The sequence below is a fragment of the Numenius arquata genome, chromosome 6 (assembly GCF_964106895.1).
Source record: "Numenius arquata chromosome 6, bNumArq3.hap1.1, whole genome shotgun sequence".
NCBI lineage: Eukaryota > Metazoa > Chordata > Aves > Charadriiformes > Scolopacidae > Numenius > Numenius arquata.
Genome location: NC_133581.1, coordinates 54,155,660 through 54,181,404, shown reverse-complemented (window position 1 = coordinate 54,181,404; position 25,745 = coordinate 54,155,660). Strand labels below are relative to the sequence as shown.

Genomic DNA, 25,745 nt, shown 5'->3' with positions numbered 1-25,745 from the left:
CTTGCCAAATACTGAATGTAAAAATATCCCTGACCCAAAACTGCTCACTGCCAAATCATTCTGAGGTCTTTACACTGGAAATTCAAACAGCTCTGAACAAGCATATGCTTCACAATAGATATGTTTCATTAAGGAAGCATAACTCCTGCAGTCAGTTTTAGATGTAACGTTACAAACTCAGAATTTGAACAGCTTACATAGAAGCTGCTGGTTTTACAAAGATTGCTGGTGACAAACTTGCCTAGACTATTTGTGGTAAAGCAAATGCCAAAAAAATATCATCTTCTAGTAAAGAAGTATTTGTCTGAGTAAAAGTGAAAGTTCCATATGTATGCTGTATTGCTGCTTAATAATAGTTTACCCAGCTTCAAAACTGAGGGATGGGCTTTGAAAGCAGGGGAGTATCACCAGACTCAAAAAAAGAAAGCACAAACTTGCCTCTCGGTATAAAATGTGAAGTGACATTTCCAATTATGCTGCACAAAGCAGTAAGACTGCTGAGAAAACTGCAGAGTTGCCAAGGAATTCCTGGATCTGATACTTCTTTCACTTATTGTTTTTTTTACAAACTGGTCACCAACCAAGAGGAGTATTTCAATCTAAATTGCATGAAGCAGTCTAAGTAAGATTCAGAGATGAACAAATTTTGGCAAGCACTCTATCTATTAGGAAAAATATGCAATCCATTTATTTTAAGAGGGTCAGTATTAGAAGCACTGTTACTAAGTTATTGAAAGCAAGAGGGCTGAGAGGAGCACTACAACACTTTAAAAATCCTTTATCTGGTAACTGAAAATAAGCCAGTCCTGTACCCTGTTGATTACCTTTGCTTTTTCCACCTGTTCTGTCATTACCAATTTCTGTTCCGTGTTTTTTTTTCTTTGTTAGCAAGCCCCATCAGCGTTATCAGTTCCTATTAGTTTTTCACTGCCTTAGCCCCATGGTCCAAACTTTGTTTGTCCTCAATGCATGCTTTTCCTCCTAATGATGAAAAATCACCTCCAAACACAAACAGACTTTGCTTCCCTTAAAGTAATCCAGCTTCTACCTTGACTGTACTGGTGTGTTTTCTTTCCATTCTCCGCCTAGAAGCAGCTCTGTTCCCTTGCAATCTAAATTACACAAATTCTTTCCCCTCTGTGTCAGTTCTCCGTATATTTTCTAACCAACCATCTCTCCTCTGTCCAAACGGACTCCCAGCTGTATCACCAGTACAAATCTGCTCTACCAAATCCATTAACCATTTGCAGAAGGTACCATTTAGTCACCTTTTGCGACTACCCTCTAAAATCTTTCCCACCAAACACACAAGATATTTGTCACACTAACAAGTTCTGCTCTGGTATTGCACTCTCCTTTGTAAACTGCACTGATCCCTAGTTCCTCCTAGACAGGAAAAATATTCCCGTTACTAGAACAATTTGGAAAAAGAGTCTTTAATCTCTGCTCCACTGAGGCGTTCAGAAGGGATAAATGATTGCACAAGGGGGAGAGTGTCCCTCACTGGGTCCTGGAATGCAGCAAAATCTTTTACCAATCTCTTTGCTATAGAATCCCCGGGGCATTCTCTAAACCATGGCAGAAAAACATGCAAAACAGCATTATTTTATTCCCTTAGTACGTCAAGAAGGTGGGTAAGTAGTGCCAAGGCTGACTGGGCTCCCCATACAAAATACAAAGCCAATGGAGTTGAGGGCAAATTCATGAAATGTGATGAACTAAAAAGATGGGATCAATAGATATCAAATTGCTTCTTGCAGAGGAAATTCAGCTGCCTCTTACAGAAATGGAGCCGGCAATAAAACAAGCTATAAGTCTATGTAATAGGACAATATCAGCAATTTGCTCCATACAGTTAACCCTGAGGCCTGCAAAGCAAATACATCTTCATTTAAATGAAGTGTCTTGCAAATGGTTACATTTCTACCCTTTGTAATAGTGCCTATGATTGAAAATGCATTGTCATTCGATAAGCCCAAGATCAGGTTTTTCTTCCAATTTTTCAGTTTGCACATAAAATTGGGGGGAAAAATCAATTATTAGTATGATTTTAAGGAAAAATTGTAGTTGTCTTACAGAAAGTAAGCCTTAAATCATTCTGAAACTGATACTACGGAGTCCTAATGTCATATATGACAAGTGGCAATCAGCCATCTTCTTACAGCAAAGAACTCTATTGACTTTACCTGTGAGAATAATCATAGAATAGTAGAATTGTCTAGGTTGGAAAGGAGCTTTAAGATCATCTAGTCCAACCATCAACCTAACTCTGAAAACAAACAAACAAACAAACAAAAAACAAACCAAAAACCACATTACTAACTCATATCTCTAAGCAGTATATCAACCCGTCTTTTGATACCTCCAGGGATGGTGCCCCAACCACCCATCCCAATGCTTAACAACCCTTTCAGTGTAAAAATTTTTCCTAATATCCAACCTGAGCCTCTCCTGGCACAACCTGAGGCCATTTCCTCTTGTCCTCTGTCCTTGTCAGCTACTAAAAGCTGAACTATAATTTAACAATCGGAGGAACAGCCAGAATTTGGTATCACTCGTTCTCACATTTAACTCCAAAAAGTAATTTCAGAAACATACAAGGAACTGCCACAGAAATTGTCACGTACCCTAGAATGGAGGTACTCAATACTAAAAGCATAAGAACCATGTGCCAAAGAATGGCAAGAGTATGCAATATTTATTGCAAAGCAAGAAAGTGATACTATGTAACAGTAAATGGGCCAGTCAAGGAGAATTCTGTTTGTAGACAGACAGATTAACAGCATGACAATACCCGTGCAAGGACATTTGCACAATTTGCACCAACGAAAAACTACATTTTATCAGTTTGTGCACATGACTATCCTTCATATAACTGAGAAATGAATAAGGCTTCCAAAAAATGCTTTAACCTATGTTCAACACATTGTTTACTATCAAGGTATTGCCGGATTTATACTAATTCAAAATTATTCCCCTCATAATAAAATACCAAAACTTCCTTGTTTGCCCTATTACCTAGCTAAAATATGACTTTCAATGATTTTGAGGCTGCCAGGCATTTCTAAGCTGTTGTTATCCCCAAATGAAAGGTTGAGTTATTTTAGTTTTGTTTTACAATTTCAATAAATAAAACATATTAGGCTAGACATTTGCAGCAGTGTAACTAGATTACTAATGGGCATGAGCATGCTTCGTCTGTCCTTACTTAAGTTCACATTTCAGATCTCACTTCTTTAGCACAAAACTACCACTAACAGAAGTAGTATTGAATTATTGCCAAGACATGTATTCATGCAATTAGGAAACTCCTTTTTGAGTTGGAGACTTGTTATTAAGTTACAGAATTAATGTAAATGCCAAATGATGATTAAAAAAGCAATGACACATTTTTGACACTCTGCTTAGGGAATTATGAAACAGGAGATCTTGCAAAAGAAAGGGCTCAATTGTGACACAGGTATGGTATTTTTAGGTAGATTTTGTTTGCAGTGCTTTGTAACATCACATAGGGAGGGATTTTCTATTTTTCTACTACTTATGTCAAATTAAAGTACTTCAGCAAGGCATCATAGTGTTACTGAGACAGGATTTACCTTGGTAAGAGCTCCTGTATTGAAAAATTGGTTCTTTATTAGTCTTAAAACCAGAAGATATAATTACTAGCAACAATGGAAAAACCTAGGTAAATAAGCAGCTTGGGAAAACCTTATATTTCTTTAAAATATTATAATATTGTAATTGCTTTGCAAAACATTTCAAAACTTTTCTCTTGATTGTTTTTATTCACCATTCAGGAAGTACATTTTCAAGCCACTTACTGTAGCTAGTGTACATCTTTCTGCATGAAATAAATATGAAACTTCCTTGTGTTCTGCTTTTAAGGGCATGGATCACTGAGCTATCTCTCTTCCTAGCAGTGCTCTTTGCATCTGGTCTTCTTTCTGTTTAAAGCCCTTCTTCTACTCTGAGCCCCTTCCCACAATATACCTCATAAGATTATTTTCAAATTACATGATCAACATTTTCCAAACATTCATCACAACCAGGAACACTGAGAAACTGTAGAAAAAGCAGTAGCAAAGTTCTTCAAGGACAAGAGCAGCAGCTGTAATCACTAGCTGGAAGGTTTACATTGGCCAGAGAACAGCCAACTACCTTTAATCGCTGTCAGGATCTCAATCCACTCTCCAGAGGAGGTGAGGAGAGGATGGGTAGGAAGAGAAACGAGTGTTTACAGCTGCAGCCAGTTGTTACAGCTGGTTATTATTCCTCCATCCTGGCAGGACTGAACTGCAGCTGCAGGGAATCACACAAAGACAGATGACCCCCCAAAAGAGAATTACGTTTTCAAAAAGTTTGAGAAAAATAAACGTGATGATTTGAGAGGGTGATGCAAAAAGTTTCTCTGCCACCTGTTTCTTGCCAAAAAGGATGCTAGACAGCATCTCATGGAGGGAGCTGATCCCTAGACACTCAACAATTCCATTCCTTAAACAGGTCCTTTTAGCATCATTTGAAATTCAGAATCTTAAGTATTCACAAGCAACTTTGATGGGATTTGTTGCTTGTACAGAATGAAGGGCTGCGTATCTGTCAGCTTCATTTAGCCTGATTTAAAGGCTACACAAACTTAAGCACAGAAACAGCTTGCACTTATGAAGATGATTCCTTCATTACAGTCCTGAAGATGAACGTCAGCCATCAGCATGGAGGGAACAACTTCAATCATTAAGCACTACCCTTTAGAGGTGACTGTTTCAAGGCTGACAGCTGCCACTCCGTCCTTTGTTTAAGGAGAAATTTATCTTTCTGTATTTGCTACCCTGATTTTATACTCAAACATCTCTAACAACTACTTTTCTATTAGTCATAATACTTCTAATGCTTCAAAAGTTATAAAATCACACATGGTGTTTACTGAAGTTATAAAACTAAGTCTTTTTTCTTAGATGTTAAAGTGCTTGATAACACAGAAGATAATGCAGATACAAGATTTAGCATTTAGATGCCAAGATCACCCTTTAATGTATATTTCATGAATTTTGAAGGATTTTGAAATCTAGTAGAGAAGGAGCTTTCTTTCCTGACAGTCATTTTTCTAAACTATATTGTGTATGGACATGAAACGTTCTAAACAGGAGAGTTCTCCTCTACAATAGCCAGGAAGACAAACCTATCAGAAAATGGAAATAAGAATTTACTATGAATGTAAGATAATTATATCAATTAGATGGCTAGGTCCTTATTTGATTAGTCATTCAAATTCACCTCCCTTTCCAAAGTTTATCTTTTTACTCAAAACCATCTCTCATAGCATTAACTACTGCAAACATTTCCACTATACAAAGAAAAGTTACTTCTGAGGAAGTGATGCCAGAAGTCAAGAATGAAATCCTATGTCCTCTGAAGTTTAATGGGATAGTTTAATACCATTTTTGCTGTAGCTGTTATTGTTCTAGCATATTACACTATTAAACCGCCATTATTTAGGAAGGATTATTTAAGTAAAAAAAAAGAAAAAAAGAAAAGAAAAAAAGATGTTATGTTTAGTTCCACCAATACTAGAGGGAAAGTAATCACTGCAAGAGAAGAGAACTGATTAAAAAAAAAAAAGGTTGTTATATAAGATATGACAAGAATCAAGAAAATTATTCCTCTATTCTTGGACTAAAGCAATTCTTTTTTATAAAGAAAATAGGCAGATGGTATTAAGTGTAACTTCATTCAAATACAAAAAAGATTCCAGATTTTCCAATGTTTATCTTTCACTTCATTCAAAAAATAACTTATCATGTACCTGATCTTTACAAAGAGAAGCTCTATTGATAAAAATATGTTTTCCCAAGTTTAAAGACAATGTTGTAAGTAAAATAATGTAGGCAAATTCTGTACAGTCAGTTAAAATTAACTGCAGTCTATTAAAATTGCAATGTGGTTGCTACTGTTCTCTACTTCTAGCGGTCACTCGAGACTATTTTCATCATTAAAGAGAATAAAGCAACTTCACCCCAGCCCACAGCTCATCTCCATACATAGGCTTACCATGAACACAGCAAAAGAACACAGGATTATTGCCTTACCTCTATTTTTTCCCATATTGTTTCATAATTCTCTTGATGTTGTATATCCTGCATCAGTTGATGAATTAACGCTGATTTATTTGAGGCAGAAGTCTCATTCTCAGTGGGCTGAGTCCTTTCGGACTTTTCTGCAGTGTATTTTTTAATGCAAGATACAGGCATACAAAGATCTTCTTCAGAGAGAATATCACTGAGAGGCCCAGATTCAATACTGTCACCTAAGGAGGATACTATATCGCTTGAAGAGCTTGGTGAAATTCTACCTGGTTTTTTGTGCTTTTTTGTCTGGTATGTTGGATACATTTCTGAATCTGAGTTCATTTCTGACAGCTCCCAGTCATCAATGTTTTGAATAGTTTCTCTTCTGGGCTTTTGGGGCAGCAGCTTTGTCAAATTTTCTAGTTTTAAAGCTAATACTTCAGTCTGTTTGAGGTGTGAAGGAAGTGCTAAATATTCATCAGATCCATACCAGACCTCACGACCTTTACTGTTTTTTTGAGTATAGCTTGGTGTTGAGGAGAAGCTTTTATTATTCTTTCTTCTTAGTAGAAGAGGTGATGAGTCAGTAAGCTCAGAACCAGCTGAGGAAGCACTCTTTTGGCTACGTGGTGGTGAACTGAAAGGCTCAGTTTTATCTTGTGATTGCCCATTTGGGTCTCTCTGGTTACAAGAATCTGATGATGCAGAAGAATCTGTTTCTGTCTCCTCCAGAGAAAGACAGTTATGAGAAGTAATTCCATTTTGTAGAAAAGAACGTCCTCTTTTTTTGATTTGTATTGGTGGAGCCATTTTACATATACCTCCAGGTGTTCTGCCAGCTTTCACTTTCTCTGGAGTGCCATGAGACTTCTTGTGCTTTGATTTTTCTTTACAGTTGTAGAAAGCAGACTTCCCTAGACTTACAGGACTGTCCTTAAAGTGATTATTTATTGTGTAATCAATATTTCTATCAGCTATTGTATTTAAGCAATCATATGACTGACTAACTGCAGATGGACTGTTAGTGTAGGGTGACTGTAAAGCTAAGCAAAGCTTGGACCTGTCTGGTGGATCTAACAATGAGGGTGTACTTCTACTCATTTCATTTTTAACTATCTGAGAGATTTGCCTTTTTAAATCATTGGCTTCTATATAATCTTTAAACACATCATCTTTCAGAAATAGACCTCTTTTTGGCAATGTAGGCTGTGTGGGGGAGTCTTCATTATAGTTAAAGCAGTCTCTTATGGACCTCTTCGGAGTTGAGTTTTCACAGTGAGAGTGTTTGATTTTTTCACTGGTGCGCTGTGGAAGATTGCATTCTGGTTTCTTTAATGTGGAAACTGGTTTGCTGTCAGTAGATAAAACACCATCTTCAGAGCAAGGTTCTTTAGAAAGAGAGGGGTTTGCAGAAGTAGATACTGGTGAGAAATCATGTGGCGATTTCCTGTCTTTGCTTTCTTCTCCATCTTCTGCGGAAAGAGGTACGTGGGTTCCTTTCTCATTTAATGCTTCATTACACTGGGAAGCAATGGAATCAGTTGCTACTGCAAGTAAACCCACACTTCTGATAAGTCCTGGAAAGTCTTTATCCATCTCACTGTAGTTCCAGGATTCAAATGATTTTGCTTTCCCTTGGCTGGAGGTCATATCATCCAGAGCACCAAGCAAATCCTCACTAGGACTGTAGTCAGATAGCTCAAATGCAGTAATACCACAATCCAGTGACAAGTAATTTTGAGAACATTTGATGGTTAACTGTCCAGAATCATCAACTTCAGTTAAAGAGTCAAGACGGTCCTGAAACAGACATAGAAATGGTACTTTTTTAGAAGATTAATTTCCATATACAGCACACAAAGTAACGAACTATCAGCTTCTATGTTTCACTGCGTAACATCTAGAAAAGCATTCATCACTGACCTGCCTGTTTTTGCAGTACCCTGTAGATGAGCAAACCATTCTAAAGTATTTGGGAATAAAAAATGGCAGTAAACTGAAAAATACTTAGTTTCAGTCTGGTGTAGCAAGTTACCAAAAAATACCAGTTCACTTTTGTATTGGTATTCTCGTCCTTAAATTTTGCTCTCAGTTCCACTTACTCCTTAGGGAGGGGACTCAGAAATTCCATACAACAAACTCATAGTATTTCCTGTGTTAACTGCCTCAAACAGGAGGGAGGGGATCTTGGGGACTGTTGAGTACATCAGCCACCTTGATAATTTTGTATTCTCAGAAATCCGTGCTGTTCTACAATCTTACATTTGATTGTCAGAATGTTTTTTCCAAACATCGTCTATCAATGACAGACATTTCTTCCCATATTTATGAGATACAGGTTGCTAACTATACTTCACTTTTTTGTAGCATTACTAACTGAGGTCTTATCTGCTGGATATTTGGAGTACAAATGGAGAACAGCTCAAGGAAAGGAAACCGTAGCTGGGAATCCTAAACCTCCAGCCTACCATGTCCTCTTGTCAGCATCTTCTCAGTGGAAGTCTTTCAGTCTCAGAAACACAGACATATCCAGAGGAGACCATCTCAGCTGGCAAATGAGATTTTAAGATAATTCAAATTTATGTTTATAAATATTTGGGTGACTTACTTGAAGGACACTAAAACAATATAACTACATTAAGACCCAAGGCATATTTTTAGTAGATGATTTAATATTCTAGCATCTAGGAGGGCCTCAACTATTTCCAGATCCCAGCATGTAATTTAAAACTTGAACGTAGGATCAAATAATTCAGAAATAATTTCTGTTCTTATTTACACTGGTGGATGGATTAAGTAACTCTATGAAACTATCTAGAACAACAGAAATCGGCAGAGCATGTCAATTGGACAAAAGAAACTGAAAAGTAGAATTAAAAATAAGAAAGCCAACATTAGCCCAAGTGCTTAGAAACTACTTTAAAACACCATAAAGGGCAGGAACTCATGTCTTATGATTAGAATCATAGAATTGTCTAGGTTGGAAGGGACCTTTATGATGACCATCAACGTAACTCTGATAAAAACCATCACTAAACCATGTCTTTATCATCAAACCATGTCTCTAAATGATTCTAACTTTAGATGCCTAAATGAGAATACTGGTTCTTCTACCCAGGTTTGGTTTTCATAATATAGTTTTTTAAAGTAAACTCTTGAGTATCCACAATAGGTTCCTGTCTGAATTATTCTCCGGAGCAGCTTGTCTCGCTACACTGCCTAAATCCATAGTTTAAGAACCTTAGGCATCATGCCTGAAGAAGGTGCAATAACCCCACAATCTCTTCATCTCACAATAAACCACTTGGATTTTGGTCTGAACAAGAATAGTCTTAACAAAGAAGGCTATTGTTTGCCATCTTCTATAAACACATGATGTTTGAGCCCTGTAGTCTGTCCACCCCACTTGCATTACTCAAAGTAAAAATACAAAAAATCCTCCAGCTAAAAATATTATTTATAGAAAAGATCAATTAGAAAGTTATCAACCATAATCTGGTACACTAAAAATACCTTTTATTTAGCACATTCTATCCAGATGTAGAATTTGTATGCCACAAATTGTACACTGTCAATAGTCCAGAATTAAAAGGGGAAGTTTCTATAAATCTGTCAAAGTTATATTTTGGAGCTGCATTTATTAAGGAAAATAACGACTAAACAATGATCAGTATTACAGCTGCATTTTCCTTCTAATCTCAGGAAAAGATTAGAAACTGTAAAACCATATATAAATCAAAACCCTTTCCAAGGCCCTAAGGGCCTTCATTTCTCCTGAGTAATGAGCTCCATTCCTTCGTCTCTTAAAAATGTGTTTATTAACATTAATAAAATTTACAATCACATGCATTAAACCATCTTGCTTGGTCATTTTCCAAGCAACCTCTTAAATGTGTGCTTTAGAGGAGCATTATTTAATGCCAGTATTATCATGGTTTAACTATTTTTATTTCAGAAAAATATTACACTTAATGCTTTGCATGGCTACCAATAGGAATGCCTTAGTTCAAAAAATTTGTCCCTTTTCACATAATGATGCTTCCTGTAAAGCTCTGTAGGGTGTTTCCAATAACTTCTTGTATTTATATTTAAACAGCACAATCCTGCGGTTTTTTTTTACTCTTTCAAATGAGCTAATAAAATTTGTAAGTTTTTTTGTGTGTGACTTTACTAACTGTTTCAGAATGTCAGGATTCAGTGTGTTTAACATAGCCTTATACTGATCCTTTCCATATTTCCTGGCTTTATCAATTGTGAAATAAAACTCACAGGTTAGGTTCAGCTGGACAGAACTCAGGCTGCAAAGAACTCATTTTTCTTTCCTTCTTATCTATCTCTGCGTAATTTCTGAAGGAGAAATGGTCCTTCAAAACATTAACTCTCCAAAGTTTTTTATTAAAAGAAGTATTTTCTTAATTTAGCATCTCCATCATGGCAGGCAGCTTGCCTCATTGGTTCCTCTATTTCCTCCAAGCCATGAAACTTTTTGTGCCCTTTCCTGCTGGCATCTTTTTCAGTATGGCGCTGCTGAGATAGCCAAAAGCGCAGTTACTGCCTGCCCAGTTACTGATCTGGGTTCCCAACCAAGCCAGTAAAGCCTGTGCTGTACACTTTCATGTTTTGGCAGCTACTCTACCAGTGCTATCCCTGTTCATCATGTGATAGCTTGTGCACCTTTATGTGTGTTACAGCTACAGTGTAAATATAGCCCAGGCAGGACTGCTGTGCTGTGATTGACTGTGCAGTCTATGAACCGAGAGAGTAGTGAACATTAACAAGACAAGACTGTCTCTCTCAACGTGAAAGAAACCTTGGCAGGTCACTTCTTCCATGGAGCTCCTCAGATAACATTGGCAGCCAAAGCCGCTCTTCACCATTACACAGAAGACAGCTGACCTAAGGAGCGAGCCAAACTTTTTGTGAAATGATAGGTTCATGGACTGCAAAAAGCATAACACTTGCTGGACTGGTTCAGATCAAATTTCCATCTAACCCAGTGTCCTGTCTCTGCATCAGTTCTAAACATTTTCTGTTAGCTGAGCTATAAGACATGCATATACATACACGGCCCTTCCACACACAACATTTCTACCCACACTCCCACCTTCTACCAATGAGCAGCACAGGAACTGCCTCATCTGGAGGTTATAGTTCTTCCTATCTTTGCTTAGTTTTCACATTTGTTTTTTTAACTTCTTTCCACTTCTAAGTGTCCTCTGGTAATGAGTTCCAAAATAGAAGTCTTTGCTGTGTGTGAGTTTTCCTCTATTCATTTCAAACCAGATGACTTCTCAGTCTTAGGAGAAAAACAAAAAGCTCTCATAATCCCCAAGAAGCACTGAAAATTAGGAGAATGATTCTCCAAGGAAGGGTTATCTGTATGGGCAAAGGTTTCTAGGTTTGCTCAAACAGTCTCACTATTCACATATGCATGGAAATCCCTAATAGATAATACTTCTATCATGAGACACTTACTAATCCCATGGTGTAACCCTCTCTGGGAAAGGATATAGGGGAAACGTCAAGAAAAAAAAATAGGTAGGACTAGATACAATTATCTCTACATTACATTTTATTTATTTATTTTCATCAAATAAAGCCACTACCATTATACTCCATGAAAAACTTGAATAATTGAAGGTTAAAGACTGCAGAGCAATTTCTGGGAACCTATTCAAGCATTAGAGCAGAAACATAATATTAATAGTGTCCCTGCTATTGCTAGCCATTAATTTTGTCAAATATTATTTATGTTTTAGTTGGGGTGGAAAAAAAGAATTGTGTCAGGATATTTTGTCTTTTTTATTACCATATAAGCCTACCTGGCAACATGATTTTTCCCCACTGAAAAATAATCTATCCCTCCCCAGTCAGTCCTCCCCTCTATTGGAGGGATGTTTTTTATAGCAGTTGTAATCAGATCCAGATGGGACATTTCCTGTTTCTGAGTATCTGAATCTGCCCCTTCCTCATGTCTTGAAATCACCGCGCTCATGTCATAAAATAATGACTTCACCCTAATTCAGCACTCTGGATATTCAGACAAGCGTGAATTTCCTTCAGACTGGCCAGAGAAGGTTTACCAGCAACAGCAAAGCAGTAACTGAATCTGAAGCAGCAGGTATGTATACATCAGGAAGAGGGGGTGTGGAAGGTGGGCCTGGGCACATCTGAGCATTGATTTCAGGACCACCCACTCTGTCATGCCAAAGACAAATATAAAACCCAACATGGAGCAGAGAAATATGCACATTGCCTTTAAACCTGAGTGATCTGAAATTCAGGAGATGTTTAGGAGTCTTCTGACTTCCTCTGTAACACAGGTCGCAGAATCTCACTGCATTGATCTAGATGTCTCTTTCTGTAAACATATCTAATCCTAAAAAAAAGTCCTTTTATCCTAATAATAGGACTTTCAGCAAATGAAGAATCCTCTACATGCTAAGGTATATTCTATTAACCATTAATTACCCTGTTAAAAATGTGCATCTTCTTTCAGTTTTAAAAATTAGGCCAGTAGTATCATTCTAACTAAGCTAATTTAGTAATAATGAATTAAAAGGAAAAGGCATTTTAGTTAAATGAATCCAGATTTACAAAACATTTACATGTGTGTAAAATTGACAACTCATTACAGTAAAAACTGTATGATTCGTGCATCAGTTTTTCTCAGACAAAATGTGTGACTGTTTAGAGGCATATTGCAGAATTGACACTCAAGCAAATTAAAGTCCATCCCTCTGCTATAAGCAATGTTGACCTAGTCTGGAAAGTTTTGGAAAATATTGTGTTCTGCTTTATATCAATATTGACCTAGTCTGGAAAGGTTTGGAAAACCATGTGTAAATTTCAGGTTTGTGTATGCATGAAGGGAAGTGTCTAAGCTTTTCATTAAAGAATCCATTGCACAAAAATCAAGTTTTGAATTGGATATGAACCTAAATTCACGAGTGACCAGACCAAGGACTTTGGACCAGATAGATGCATCTCTGGAAACGTGTCCAATCCTTTATGAAAAGTATTTCCATCAGGAGAAAAATTGCCAGCCACTAGCACTTCTGAAAGTCCACCTTAAAGCACTTCCTTTAATTTGGTTCAATAGCAACAGTTATCAGCTGAAAACATTTAAAACACAAAATTAGCAAAATATCTAGTAAGATAAGACAAAAGTTAGCAAGCTGTCCTTAAAATCACAATCCTAGCAATTTTAAATGTGTAACAGGGATGAGATGATTCAAATACAGATGAAATTCTCAAAATCAAATTTAGTTACTGTACCTCCTTAGTCTCTTCAGAAAATGCTTGCAGAATATCAGTCTGCCTGGTGTAGTTTCCATTGGCGTCTTGCAGTCCCTGGAGAATACGCTCCCTCAGAACCAGAACAGAAACACGTAGTTGGTGCCAGAGTAGTTGTACTGTATGGATATCGACTATCACATTGACAGAGTAAGACAGAAGCTTCAGGGAAAATTCAGTCTCTAGAAGAGCATGGATTTGTTCAACGTGATCAGATATATCTTCACAAATATCCTGTAATGGAAAAATAAAATACATATTTAGCTCCAAGCATGGTCCTTGCCTGGATCAGCTCTACTTGTCATCTACTTTTTATTAAATTCAGAATAGATTATTTCAGAGAGGAAAATAATGTAATTAATACATCCAGGTTTCTCTATTTTTTTTTTATTTATGGCAGTGCTACAGCAACCGAACCAGCAGCTGTCTAGTTTGGCAGGACTGCTCAGTAAGCGCAGAGACAGCATACAATAAAGAAGGATGGCACAAGAAGATCACATGAATCAGAAGCAGAAAACTAACACTGTACAGTGACATATTAGAAGACAGCAATCAGAATGAAAGCTGCAAGATTGCCACAAGCAGTCTCCCTCTCTGATCCTCCCCAGCCCCCACTACCCCTCCAGTTAAAACGCAAACAATCTGATCTGTGCCATCATCAACAAAATTCTTTTGGACAGAATTTTCCTTTTAATCTGGCCTCTATAGCCAAGCAGGGCAAAAGTCTGAGATAGTTTATCCATATTGAGTCTATTTCTGAGATCCATTGCTGACTGAAGTGATGAGAGGGCACTAACTTTCGCACAGTCTTCTTCTGGACTCAAAATTGAACAGAAGAAGATGGGTGGAGAAGGAGAAAAAGGGAAAGCAGAGAAGCTGTAAACAGTTGTGTTGAGAAAGCAGAGGTATCCTCCAAATTTAACAATTAATGTTGTAGATTTCTAAACTGTGCTGCCTACAGTGTAATATCTTTACAATCTTTACAAGTCACAAGACTAAAGAATATTTAGGCATTGAGTGAACAGCACAGCTTTATAACTATTCCGTTTGAAAACTATGTGTAAGAAACATTATAAACCAGTAAGGAAATATGATTAAAATACTGAAAAAAATAGGGATGGATCCTAGAAGGGTTTTTTCCTACATCTGTGGTATATATTTAAAAGTGACATAATAACATATTTTAAATCAAACATTTATTTAAAGAAAAATACATAAATTATTTTAATCCAAAGCCTTAGAGATGTCCTCTTTAGGTAATGGGTAGTATATGCATAACATCAATAAAAATGAGAATAAACAACACAATTTTCATTCAGTTCAAATTTGCTATCAAAATAATTGTATCAGACAATTACAACAAAACTGTATGTCTCTGATGATACTTTTGTGGTTTTGTGCAGCAGTAGAATAACAAGAAAATCAGTAAAGGTGATTCATTCTAAATAAATGATACAGTACAGTAATTTTTATCAGTTCAGATTTGACATCTTCAGTCTGAAAGTAAAGCCAAATTATTGAATATGTAATTGTACGTATGTAACAGATTAAACCAAAGTCAAATGCCTAGATAATATTAAATAATTTTAGTACAACAGAGAGCACGATATTAGCCCTTGAAAAACTATTCTGGCTGAATACTATCAGTAGTTACTAATTTTAAAAAAGCACTGACAGCTAAATCAAGTCCCCTGCAGGAGTAGCTCTCAGAAATACCAGAGATGAGCACAAAACATTGACATTTCAATAGCAGAATTTTGCAACTGCCTTGAGAGAGAGACAGTATCTCCTCCCCTCTATCCTCAGTCCCCTTGTTCTGACAACCAGCGTCTATGTTTGGAAGTCCAACACACACAGCCTCGCCTGGCAAGATGTAGGGCTGCAAGTGCTTCAACTATTTGCACACTTTCAGGTGAGCAAATGGACGCTCTCGTTACCAGATTAGCGTGCTAATCTAATTCTGCAGACACGCAGACAAATCTGAAACTCACAGCAAAATCTTTTCCAAACTTCAGAAAAGGTTATTATTATCCATTTATCCAGCTACAACTGAAACTTGACTGAAGAGCACAGCTTTATTTCTATGTTTCAAATGTTTTAAAGAATATTTTAGTCAATCAGTTTCACCGAATTTGTGTTCACTTCTCTAGTGTTGCTTGTGTTTTTTTCCTCTTGGCCATAAAGCATTTTAATTTCAGGGATTAAAAAACAGGTTGTTTACAAACCTAACTTTGTAAAGTAGCTCTAACTTTGTAAATTAGACTCAATCTATAGAAAAATACTTAATATATCTTCAGTTAGACTACTCACGCAAATGAACTTAAGTTTGGGTCAACCTACAAAACAAGATTCTATTATTTTCCAGCTTCACACACATGGTTACATGATGAATTCAACTGCCATAGGAATTCTCAGAGAGGTTGAAAACATGGATCCATAATGAAGTATTAACAATGAGCAAGTGTCTTCTGACAATTGTTAGATAATGTACTGAAAATATTGGCTAATGAATATAGATAATTCTCTAAATCAAGGGTTCAGACCCACACTTCAAACAATTTTTCTCTTGAACTAGCATTATGCTACCAGAGCATCTCAAATTTCTGAAGCAGACAAACTTTCCACAACAAAGAAAATTTTGTACCAAAATGCAGATCCCAGCATCACCAGACATTTGAAAGAAGCAATGGCTTGTTATAAGTTGCTCATTTTCGTCAAAAAGCAAAGTCTGAAGTACTTACAAACTACTGCAAGCATAGTAGCAGCCAAATTCTTTATGTACTAACAAGATAATTAACTGCTCTTGACAGTAACATGGAGAGAACCTAAGGCTGACCTCATCCATATCCAAGTGAAGGTCACATACTCTGATCTCAACATATAAGACTACCATCTCAGCCAGAGACAAACAAAGCACCAGCTCTTAAAGTATTTAGGTTTTAGAAAAAGTGGGTGGCCAAAAGACAGTAAGCTATTTTCTGAGTGGCTGAATGAGCCAGGAAGGTAATCAAATCCCTACATACCTTTTCATAATATATAAACTCTCAGCTCCATTTTCTGACTTGATCAATAATCACTCCCTCTCCCTTCTGGCCTGGAATAAGTATAGCATTGAACTCTCACTGTACTGTCTTTACTTTCATGGAAGAATAGAAAGGGGTTTGATTTTTTCCCTTGTTGGTAAGTATGTTGACATGACATGATATTTAGGGCTGTTGCTTTGGGATTTTTTTTTCCTTCTCTTCCTATTAGATGAAAACCTGACTGAACCATTCAGGAAGTCTGATTTAATCTGCAACAGGGCCAGGCATAGATTTAAAGTGATTTAACTCCCCTATTAATAGCCCAGCTATTCAATGTCCAGAAGTCCTGGACAAACGTCTGGAGTGCATGCACAAGTTCAACATGTCCAATTCATGTATGACGTACATGCTGTGCAGTCCACCTGCACGTGTGCTCAGAGTCTGAAGACAGACAAGAGTAGGCTGGATTCACTGTGTGCTCACAGGGTCACAGTGTCAATGCAACAACCTTACTGAGCAGGCAGCAACCACCTGTGTGACAGCTGGTAGTTCATCAGCAGCCCTCAGTATGTCAGACTCTGCAGGCACAGCACATGCTCTTCTACCAGTCTATTGGGCATTTCTTGAAGAAAATCTGAGGAGCCACAAGTTGACATTCCTGCATCACATAACATTGTTTTGGTGGGTGACTTCTCTTTCAGCTGAGTCTGTAGCCATAGTCAAAAGAACCAGATATCACTTCATTGCAGACCAGGTTCCTGGATAAAATGGATTAGACCTATTTTTGCGGGAAGTCCATCTTATATAAAGTCCAGAAAAAAGAATTTAGGCCCCTATGGATATCCCCTTTCCTTGTTTTTAACTGTCATATGATGATGGGAAGGTGAAGGCTGCACAAAGGACAGAAGAACAGCTGTGGAAAGCCTAATGCCAGTCCTTTATCAAGAGAACATGATTATGAAGAAATGATCACTTTATCCATATAAGTTAATGCTGATTAGTCCTTAGCAGAAAAGCATTAATAAAGCTGCAGCCTATTTACTTGCATTTTTTCTTTACACTTGCCTGGCATAAAACAGCATATTGAGAGGAAACAATATATTGTCAAATCCAGTTGGCATTATCTAGTACAACATTTCCTTACTACTGTACTTGCTGTATAGATTTACATATAATTCAGCAAAATGAAATAATTATATCTTTTCTGTAATAATTAATGCAGCACAAAAATGTCATGTTAAGTTCCTGATTTTACTGAGGCTGAATATCAAGACCTGGTATAACATGGCCTCATTATCCTCATTTTTCCTAACCCCTTGTAGCTGATTTAGCATTAGATAGAGCAAAACCAGCAGAACATTGTCATGTGACCTTTTTACACTTTGTATTTATAAATAAAGAACAGCAATATCACAAGATAGTACCTAAATGCTGTTATGAGTGCCAGTTGCTCTTACCAGAAGTGGCAAGTAGATAAAATAAACCACATACTTTTAAGTAATAAGAAAACAACATTTATCTATTGGCATCTATTTCTAAATATGCATAGTTCCAGGTCAATGGCAGTAATATGCAGCCTGCGAACATAAGCATACAAATCCTTCTCCATTTTATCAGTATATAGTTTCACATCAGAAGCTATTATAGCCTGATTTTTAGAAAGCACCATTTCCAAAACAACTGTTTCTCACGCATCCACTAGGCATTGTTGTTTTTATGCAGTTTCATAGTGGTGTTAAGGTAAAGATTTTGTCATCCTCTTATGGGCTACCCTGTAGCACTGGCTGTGGAATTTCTTGGGCTACAGGGGCTGTATCCATTTGGCTGCCAACTGCCCACTTCACTCAGTCTTCCAGACAGCTGATCCTGTAATTTGCAGCTGCTGAATCCATCAGCCTCTCATAGCCTTCCATGTCAACCAAAATAGCCTCAACTGCAAATACTGCAGTACACAAAGAAAAAGTGCATAAACAAAACCTTAAGAATCAATGAAAATTAAGCTTTGATGCTGTCTTTAAAAAATATTTTTTCACTGTTCTTTAAGAAATTCTGTTAAGATGTACATGAAACTACTGAAAGATGAAAGCTTGCAATATGTTGCTTTAGAGTTAGTATCAGTGACAGAGAAGCTATACTGCAGATTTCTGTTCTTTGATCTCACAGTAAAGCCTCAGTAGGAAAAACAGATTGCCATTGAATCTTATGACTACTGTACATGCAAAACAAAATCTATGATTTAAGAAAATGTCTATTTGGTCTGTCCTTTTAAGGCATTTTAATTTGTCATAAGACATAGATTCCAATCAGAATGTACAAATTCTTCTCTACAGAAAAAAATTAGAGTATCCACCAAAGAATTTTCAAACATTTAAAAATGTACTTGAAAATTATGAATTCTCACTCTCTACACTGTCTTTTTATGCTTATATACAAAGACCACAAAAGAGAGGGGTTTTATTGCTAAACAAATAAAGATTTGCAGCTTCCTGAAAGGTATTTTTCCTTTAAAATGCACTCTGACTTCTGAAAGAGAAATAATTTTTCATCTCTACCTGCATGTACCTCCGAACAGTGTTATAATAAGGATAAAATTGTTCTCTTCTATTTTGGATTATTGGTGAAACCATAAGAGCAAATTTTTACTCACATATTAATTTTTTTTCAGTTGTTTTTAAGTAAACAATTGAGTCAAAGAAAATAACCATACATGAAAAATCCAGAGTTCGACTAAGCAAAACCAACTGCCATGGAAAGCTCTAGACTCACTGCAAGTCACAAGTTTGTCAAAGTGAGTTGAGTGCTAAAGCGCTGTGGTGTTCAGTGGCTGAGGAAATTAATATATTTTACCAGGTCAATAATGCAAAATGCAGCAGGAAGAGAGCTACCAGAAGGGCTCTAAGATCACTGACCCTGCCTTCTGCTGACACCGACAGATTGGAAATACATTGGTCCTCAAAGTCAGCTTCTCCCTCATGGTAATACACATAATACTGATAGTAACTTTTTCTGGTACACTGTCCTTTTCTGCACATTATTCTCTTTCCCAGCTTGGTTTTTATTTTGATTAATTTACTGTATTACAAGTGAATGACTTTTTCGTAATTGCAAAATTCCAGTAAGTAATCTTCATTTCACCTTTTGCTAAAATTCTCAGAAACTTGTTGGAATATGGGAAAGCTGTTAATTTGACAGAAGTACTTTCCTTGTAGAACAATATTTTGGTTTTTTTTTCAATTTTTTTTCTTTGAGAGCCCTGTTTTCAAACAGATTTCATCAATGGAAATTTTCAGGCATTACAGGCACCTAGCTCTCTTGACACATTTGCAAGAAAAGGTGATCCACTTTCTATTGTGCAAACATTGCTATTACAAAATTCTCAAAAAATTTTCAAATTAAATATCCAGTCTGGTGAACTCTAAGTAGGCATGTTTCTACTGCATTCTGTTACCTCAGGAACCAGTGAGTTACATTCTTATATCCCTGTACTTCAAAAAAATGTGAAATAGATATCAAATCACCATTTCTTTGACAGAGTAATGCTTTGTCTAGGATTGTAACAGACACGGAGCTGCTCTGTAGTAATTTAATAGTAATGTGACATGTTTTATTAGGATGTTTCTTGTCCAAGTATATTGGTTGACTATCAATATACAAGGAAAGTGAGCAAGAAGAAAGGAAGGGAGTAAGAGAGGAGTAAGACGGGAGTAAGCACTCAGGCTAAGTAACAATCCCTAAAATGTTAACTGTGAAGCTCCTGTCTCAGGATTCCAGCAACTTGCATTTGTTTTGCCATATGGACCATTACTGAGGCCAAAGGATCAAACATATTGGGAAGAAGCAAAAGGATCCTTTTGTCCAGAAGTAGGGCAGTTGCTGCTGGAAGCTGTTCCAGCTCACTTCCAGGACCAGCTGCAGTGGCTTACAAACCCAGGCCAGCCTGTACATTTTCTATAGGAGGGGAGAGAAGACAGACTACTTGCCTTTTAAATGTTTATTTTGTCTATTTAGTTTAATTAGTACTTTAATGTAAAAAGACTTTCTGCTCACAGCATTCACTACAGGACAGATTCTTAAATGCAAGGAAGCATTGAATCCACCCAGGAAGTTTCAGATATGCACAAAAACACTCTACTGTAAGGCCTGGGATGGGATGGAACTGGAAAACCACAGAAGTTATGGCAGTAAAATGAGTCATCTCTGAACTGTAGTGAAAAAGTATCATGTAAACAAATCTGGGCTAGACATTTCTGGGATATTTCTGATATCAGTAAAATTGATACATGAATTCCATTTGTGTAAGCAATCACACATATGAACTGGATATGGCAATTAATTTGGCATGGGAAGTGTTGTGCCACCTGGAGCTCAATGATGCTTTCATATTCCTGAACTTCCACTGGTTCCACCGTGTAATGTGCCTAAGGTTAGGACCTGAAAACCCCTTGAAACTTTAGGAATAAGAAATATATTCTTGTATACCTCATAATCAGCCAAGCCCACAACGTTCAGAGACTTTGCCCATTAAAGTTACACTGTACAAAATGTCTTCAATGAGTAACTGCAAAACTTTTCATTTATTTTACTTTAAGCATGTTAATGCATACTGATTTTTATAAAGGCCTAACTTCCTAAATCTAAAAAAAAAAAAAAAAAAAAAAAAAAAGTGTGTAAAAAAATGTAAAACTTGATAGAAAAAGTCATATTTATGCTAACTGAAATCTGGTTTTGTACTGCACCCTAGAAGACAGTGTTGCACAGTACTCTGGAGCAGTTTTTTGTGCAAGAATGTAGATGCTATTGATAAGTGGTATACTGTGCAGGTTTTCATTCTAGCTATTTCTGACCAAAAAAAAGGAAAAATACCAAAACCCAAACCCATGTGAAAACCTAGTCAAGCAACTGGTAGTAGAGGCAAGTTTTTAAAAACAGCAAGCATTTTTTAAATGCCTGGTAATTGAATAACGATAATAATACATACAGTTATCTTGCACTGATCATTCAAGATCACAAAGAAACGAGAAAAAATTATGAGGTAGCTTTATATTAATTATACTCATCAAGGATTATATATTCATATCTACTGAAATGGAAGAGTGAAGACTTTTTAAAACATCCTTCAAATACCTTATAGATATCTTCACACAACTCTACTTTTTCTGCAATGATGGAAGTATGTAGGACATATTTTGTGTCTGTCTAGATAACTACCTTTGCTTCTTATTTTTTCACTCTGTTTACTCAGCACTTCCTTGCATTCTGCAAGCCATATATACTAAATGGAAGTTAAAGACATTTCTATCAAGTTTAAATTACCACATGCAAATGAAAACTGAGGATGCAAATGGAAGGACTTTTTATGCATGGTGAATATATACACTGCTGTAGCTAAAACAACCAGTTCTTTGCAGCCTGGCCAGAACTAGGCAGTTTTTGGCCTCAGCTTCAACAGTAGTTAACCGGTTATGAGGAAACACCTTCTATCATTTCATGCAAGACATACAAAAATTGAATGCATTAAACAACCATGTCAGCTACGTGAAGAAGCAGAAAGAAGACCACTCTATTATTCGATCAGAAGGATCTACAATATAAAATAACTAGCACAATTCAATGCTAATGCACCAATAGTTCAGTCATTTTTAAGCAAAATGGTTATCCTTTTGAAAACAGTGAGTTTTGAAAGCTTTATGCAGCAAAACTGTTACTCTGACAGCTCAGCTTTGAGTATGTCCCACTTGTTCTGTCCTCATTTTTAGTTTGAAGAAGATTTGGAATTACTCGATACAGAACAAGAAAATTTCAAGTATTCTTTAAGCCTTCTTCAGGGCTGCAGCATCTTTGTTGTCTGAGCTCTGTTTTCTGATGAGCCAATCCCTTTATTGTTTATACAAGAAAGTAGGTGCATTTCTCTTAAGAGATTTTTCAGTTTATAGACTTCTTCAGAAAGACTCTTGTTCTCACTAAACTCAATAGGCTTAATTAGGGTTTTCGGTGGAGATCAGCTGCTCTTGAAGAAAAGAGTTCAGATGAAAGAGAAACATTTCTTGAAGAAAAAGAAGTCTCATTCTTGAAATAATGAAGTTTCAAATAAAGTGTAACCCCACATAAACAGCACAAAGTAATTGAGGCAGCAATGAACTACTGAAATACAAGACATCAACATAAATAAAGAAAAGGAACTGCAAGTTCACACAGGAAAAAAAATCAGTCCTTTTGCATAGACACGCAGAACACAAGAGAATAATTTTAATCAAAATGTTTTGAGTAGCTCAAGCCAAAGAATGCTAACCTCATTCACTCTCTGACTAAAGCTTAGTGGCTATAGCAGAATTTGGTGAAAGATGGTGAGACTCTTTACTCTCATGTTAAATGCTCAATATGGTGACTGTGCTCTCCTTTCTTTTCTGGAACAGGGCAGAAGTGAAGAACTACCACCTGTGCCAAGTTTTCTGTAATGAAAATTGATAGCATGATAGGAAGTTTTCAAGATAAGCGATTGTTTTATATCAGTGCAGCTAAGCCTCCAAGAGCTTCTGCCATAGTCATTGTTAAGGACAGCAAAAAGGACACAAACTATCCTATTCTTTATTAGCAGACTTTGCGTCATTAGCACTGATGTTCCCTTTTATGTTGTTCAATGAAAGCTAACATATAATCCATGAACCCTTGCAGGGATCACTGAGATTTTTTTGCTTCATTCAGAAACATGGAAAAGAAGCCTTACAGTCTATCTTGCGTGCTGCTTGCTGTTCCTGACCTTCCTGTCCTCTCTCCAGAATGACAAGTGTTCAAGTCAGCTGGAAAGCTCTTGTAGATCCTCCAGTAAGTTATTAACAATTACAAAGCACTCTAAGCACGTGGAGGCACTTCCAGTAGTCTGAAACAGCTACCACCTACCCAGCGTACCAGGAGGCCTATTCCACGCTGGATATCACTCACTCTGTTGAGTCAGAATATATATCAGTGCTAGTTAAAAAAACAAACAAACAAACAAACACACCTAATTTTGCTATGTCCTGGAAGAACAATTTGAAAGATTGGTAGAAAGCTTAAATTACTATTTGACAAACTTATTCTTAAGTGAATGAAGAAATAAAAGAGCAAATTTTAGAAAAAAAAATTAAAAAGAAGATTGAATCTTAAAGAGATCTAAAATGTAGAAATTTTTTTGTTCTAATTTCCCTTCTGAAAGTCCACATGGAATTTCTTGATTTACTTATCAAAAGAGCTCTCCTAGCACACAAATCAAACCCTGTATTACGATTCCAAATTAGACAATATGTTTGCAATCATTCCTAATTGATTTGTGATAGGTACAACACAGGCCACAGAGAATGTTCCTGCGTTTTTTGGCCTCAAATGTAATCAAAACAAAACTAAACAAAAAGCTTAATTTGCATCCAGAGAAAGAAGAATATGGTAGGTTTTCTGCAGGCTTTTTTGAGAAGGAACATAGTGGAGACTAAATTGGAAACCTGGAATTATACGACTGGCTTGACATCGAAAGTTAACTGAACCATCCAAACTACTTTAATTGGATTTTGGTAAGTATCAAAATGCTTACATGAGACTTCTCATATAAAACCAATTAAGATACATTATCTAGTAGTTTGTACTATCTGGTTATTTCCAGATCTCCCTGTCATCCCACACGTGACTCTTGGTTAACACAGATAAATTTTTAAATGTTCATGTATGTTATCTTCTTTTCAAACAAAACCATGTCCATAATATCCTTGATTTTTTTTTTTATTTTGATGTAAAGAGGATACTCTATAAATAGCAAATGATCAAAACTCAGATTCTATACCATATATGCAGTATTTTAATCACAAACACTTCTAAGAAGATCTAGTAAAAAATGCCGTATCCAATAGACACAATGTAGCACCTATTTCCAATTAAATTGGCTCTAAGGAACCTAAAATTCAGTGTCATTAATAATAGATGCTTGTTCTGGCTGCTTATAAGATTGAGAGTGCCAGACATTAGCATTTTAATACTGTATTTAGAACTAAATATTTAATTTTAAAATTAGATATAATATTATAGATAGCACTACTTGAATGCACTGTAATTGTAATTTAGAAACATGTTACAAGACTGTAGAGCACATCTCAACAGCATATTCATATATAGCATATTCCAGTGTGACATTTCTGAGAAGTCAGCTTGTGCTCTAGCAGCATAATTCTCCTAATAGTGCTGGGTTTAGCTTTACAAGAGAACTTTCCAGTGTAAAGCACTAACAGACTTAATGGCTGTTAAGATGTTGATGCTGCTTGAGAAAGTACTCGTGCACTACACAGTAGGACTGAAGTGCCTTGAAAGAAGCAGGAAATGAGCAGTGTTTATTTAAATATTTATTCACTTATATATACACATATGTATATATAGGCAAATATATTTATCACATGTTGCTAACTGGAATAAGATCCCTGATTTATAAAGCACTTCATAGTCAGCGTTGTTCATATCTTTAAGAAAGCAAGACAGCATGATCTGTGTTTTCGGTTGAGATAAGCTGTTTCTTATGCTGACACAGAAGAGAATGGTTTTATCTACGAACAGCCTTGGATTTCTTTATGTGCCTTTTTATTTTCTTGCTATACAGAGATAAGTTATAAATTATCTTTGTCTAGACTGTAGCTTTCAGTGATGAGTGTAACTCTTACCACTGTGAGAAAAAGACAGGTTGTTGCCATGCCTGGGCTTGTAAACTAACCGTTTGAAATTCAATAGCTGAGCTCGTCTGTGTGGAAGTTAATGAACCACAGTGACTTCAAGCTTCAAATACATATTTGTGTATTTTATTTGCTTGTATATATTTTTATTTCCTGCAAAAACAGTCATCATCAGTTTAGCCTTGAATTGAATCCTGAATTTACACAAAGTCAAATCTTTCATCTTTCTCAGATAGTAAGATTCACAAGAAACAGCATAGGATCCCTGTGGCAGCCTGAAGTATAGACAGGGAAGAAGGAAAGGTAAGAAGCACATAAAATTGCTAACATTCATATTTCTGTATTCTTCTTGGAACATCTGAGCTGGATCTGCAGAGACCTAGCTTTGCTCACAAGCTTTCCTCAGCGATAAGGTGACCCTACTGCCGCTGGACTGGACGTGACCCTGGAAATACAGTAACTGTACTCTCGTGGTGTCACACTTGAGCCAATATCCCTGCCAAAGCCGGACTCACTCTGCCTAGCAGAGGCAGCCAGACTAAATCTCCGCCTCTTGCCCAGGGAATATAAAATGCCCATGGACAATGAGGGACCGTCTAACTCTGGTAGGCTAAAGACAGCATTACTGCACAACAATCTTGGCAAGAAAAACGCTTGCAGCAGCCCTGACCACAAAACTG

At 36.6% G+C, this 25,745-nt stretch overlaps 1 protein-coding gene across 1 annotated transcript in view; it reads right to left on the bottom strand.

The window, feature by feature from the left end:
- AKAP6 (A-kinase anchoring protein 6) overlaps positions 1–25,745 on the bottom strand; it is a 229,355-nt gene that overhangs the window by 177,461 nt on the left and 26,149 nt on the right. Inside the window, exons 2-3 of the mRNA XM_074148618.1 lie at positions 13,341–13,592; positions 6,084–7,862 (exon numbers count right to left, since the gene is read on the bottom strand). Coding sequence (XP_074004719.1) covers positions 6,084–7,862; positions 13,341–13,592 — 2,031 coding nt within the window. The remainder of the gene's footprint in view (positions 1–6,083; positions 7,863–13,340; positions 13,593–25,745) is intronic.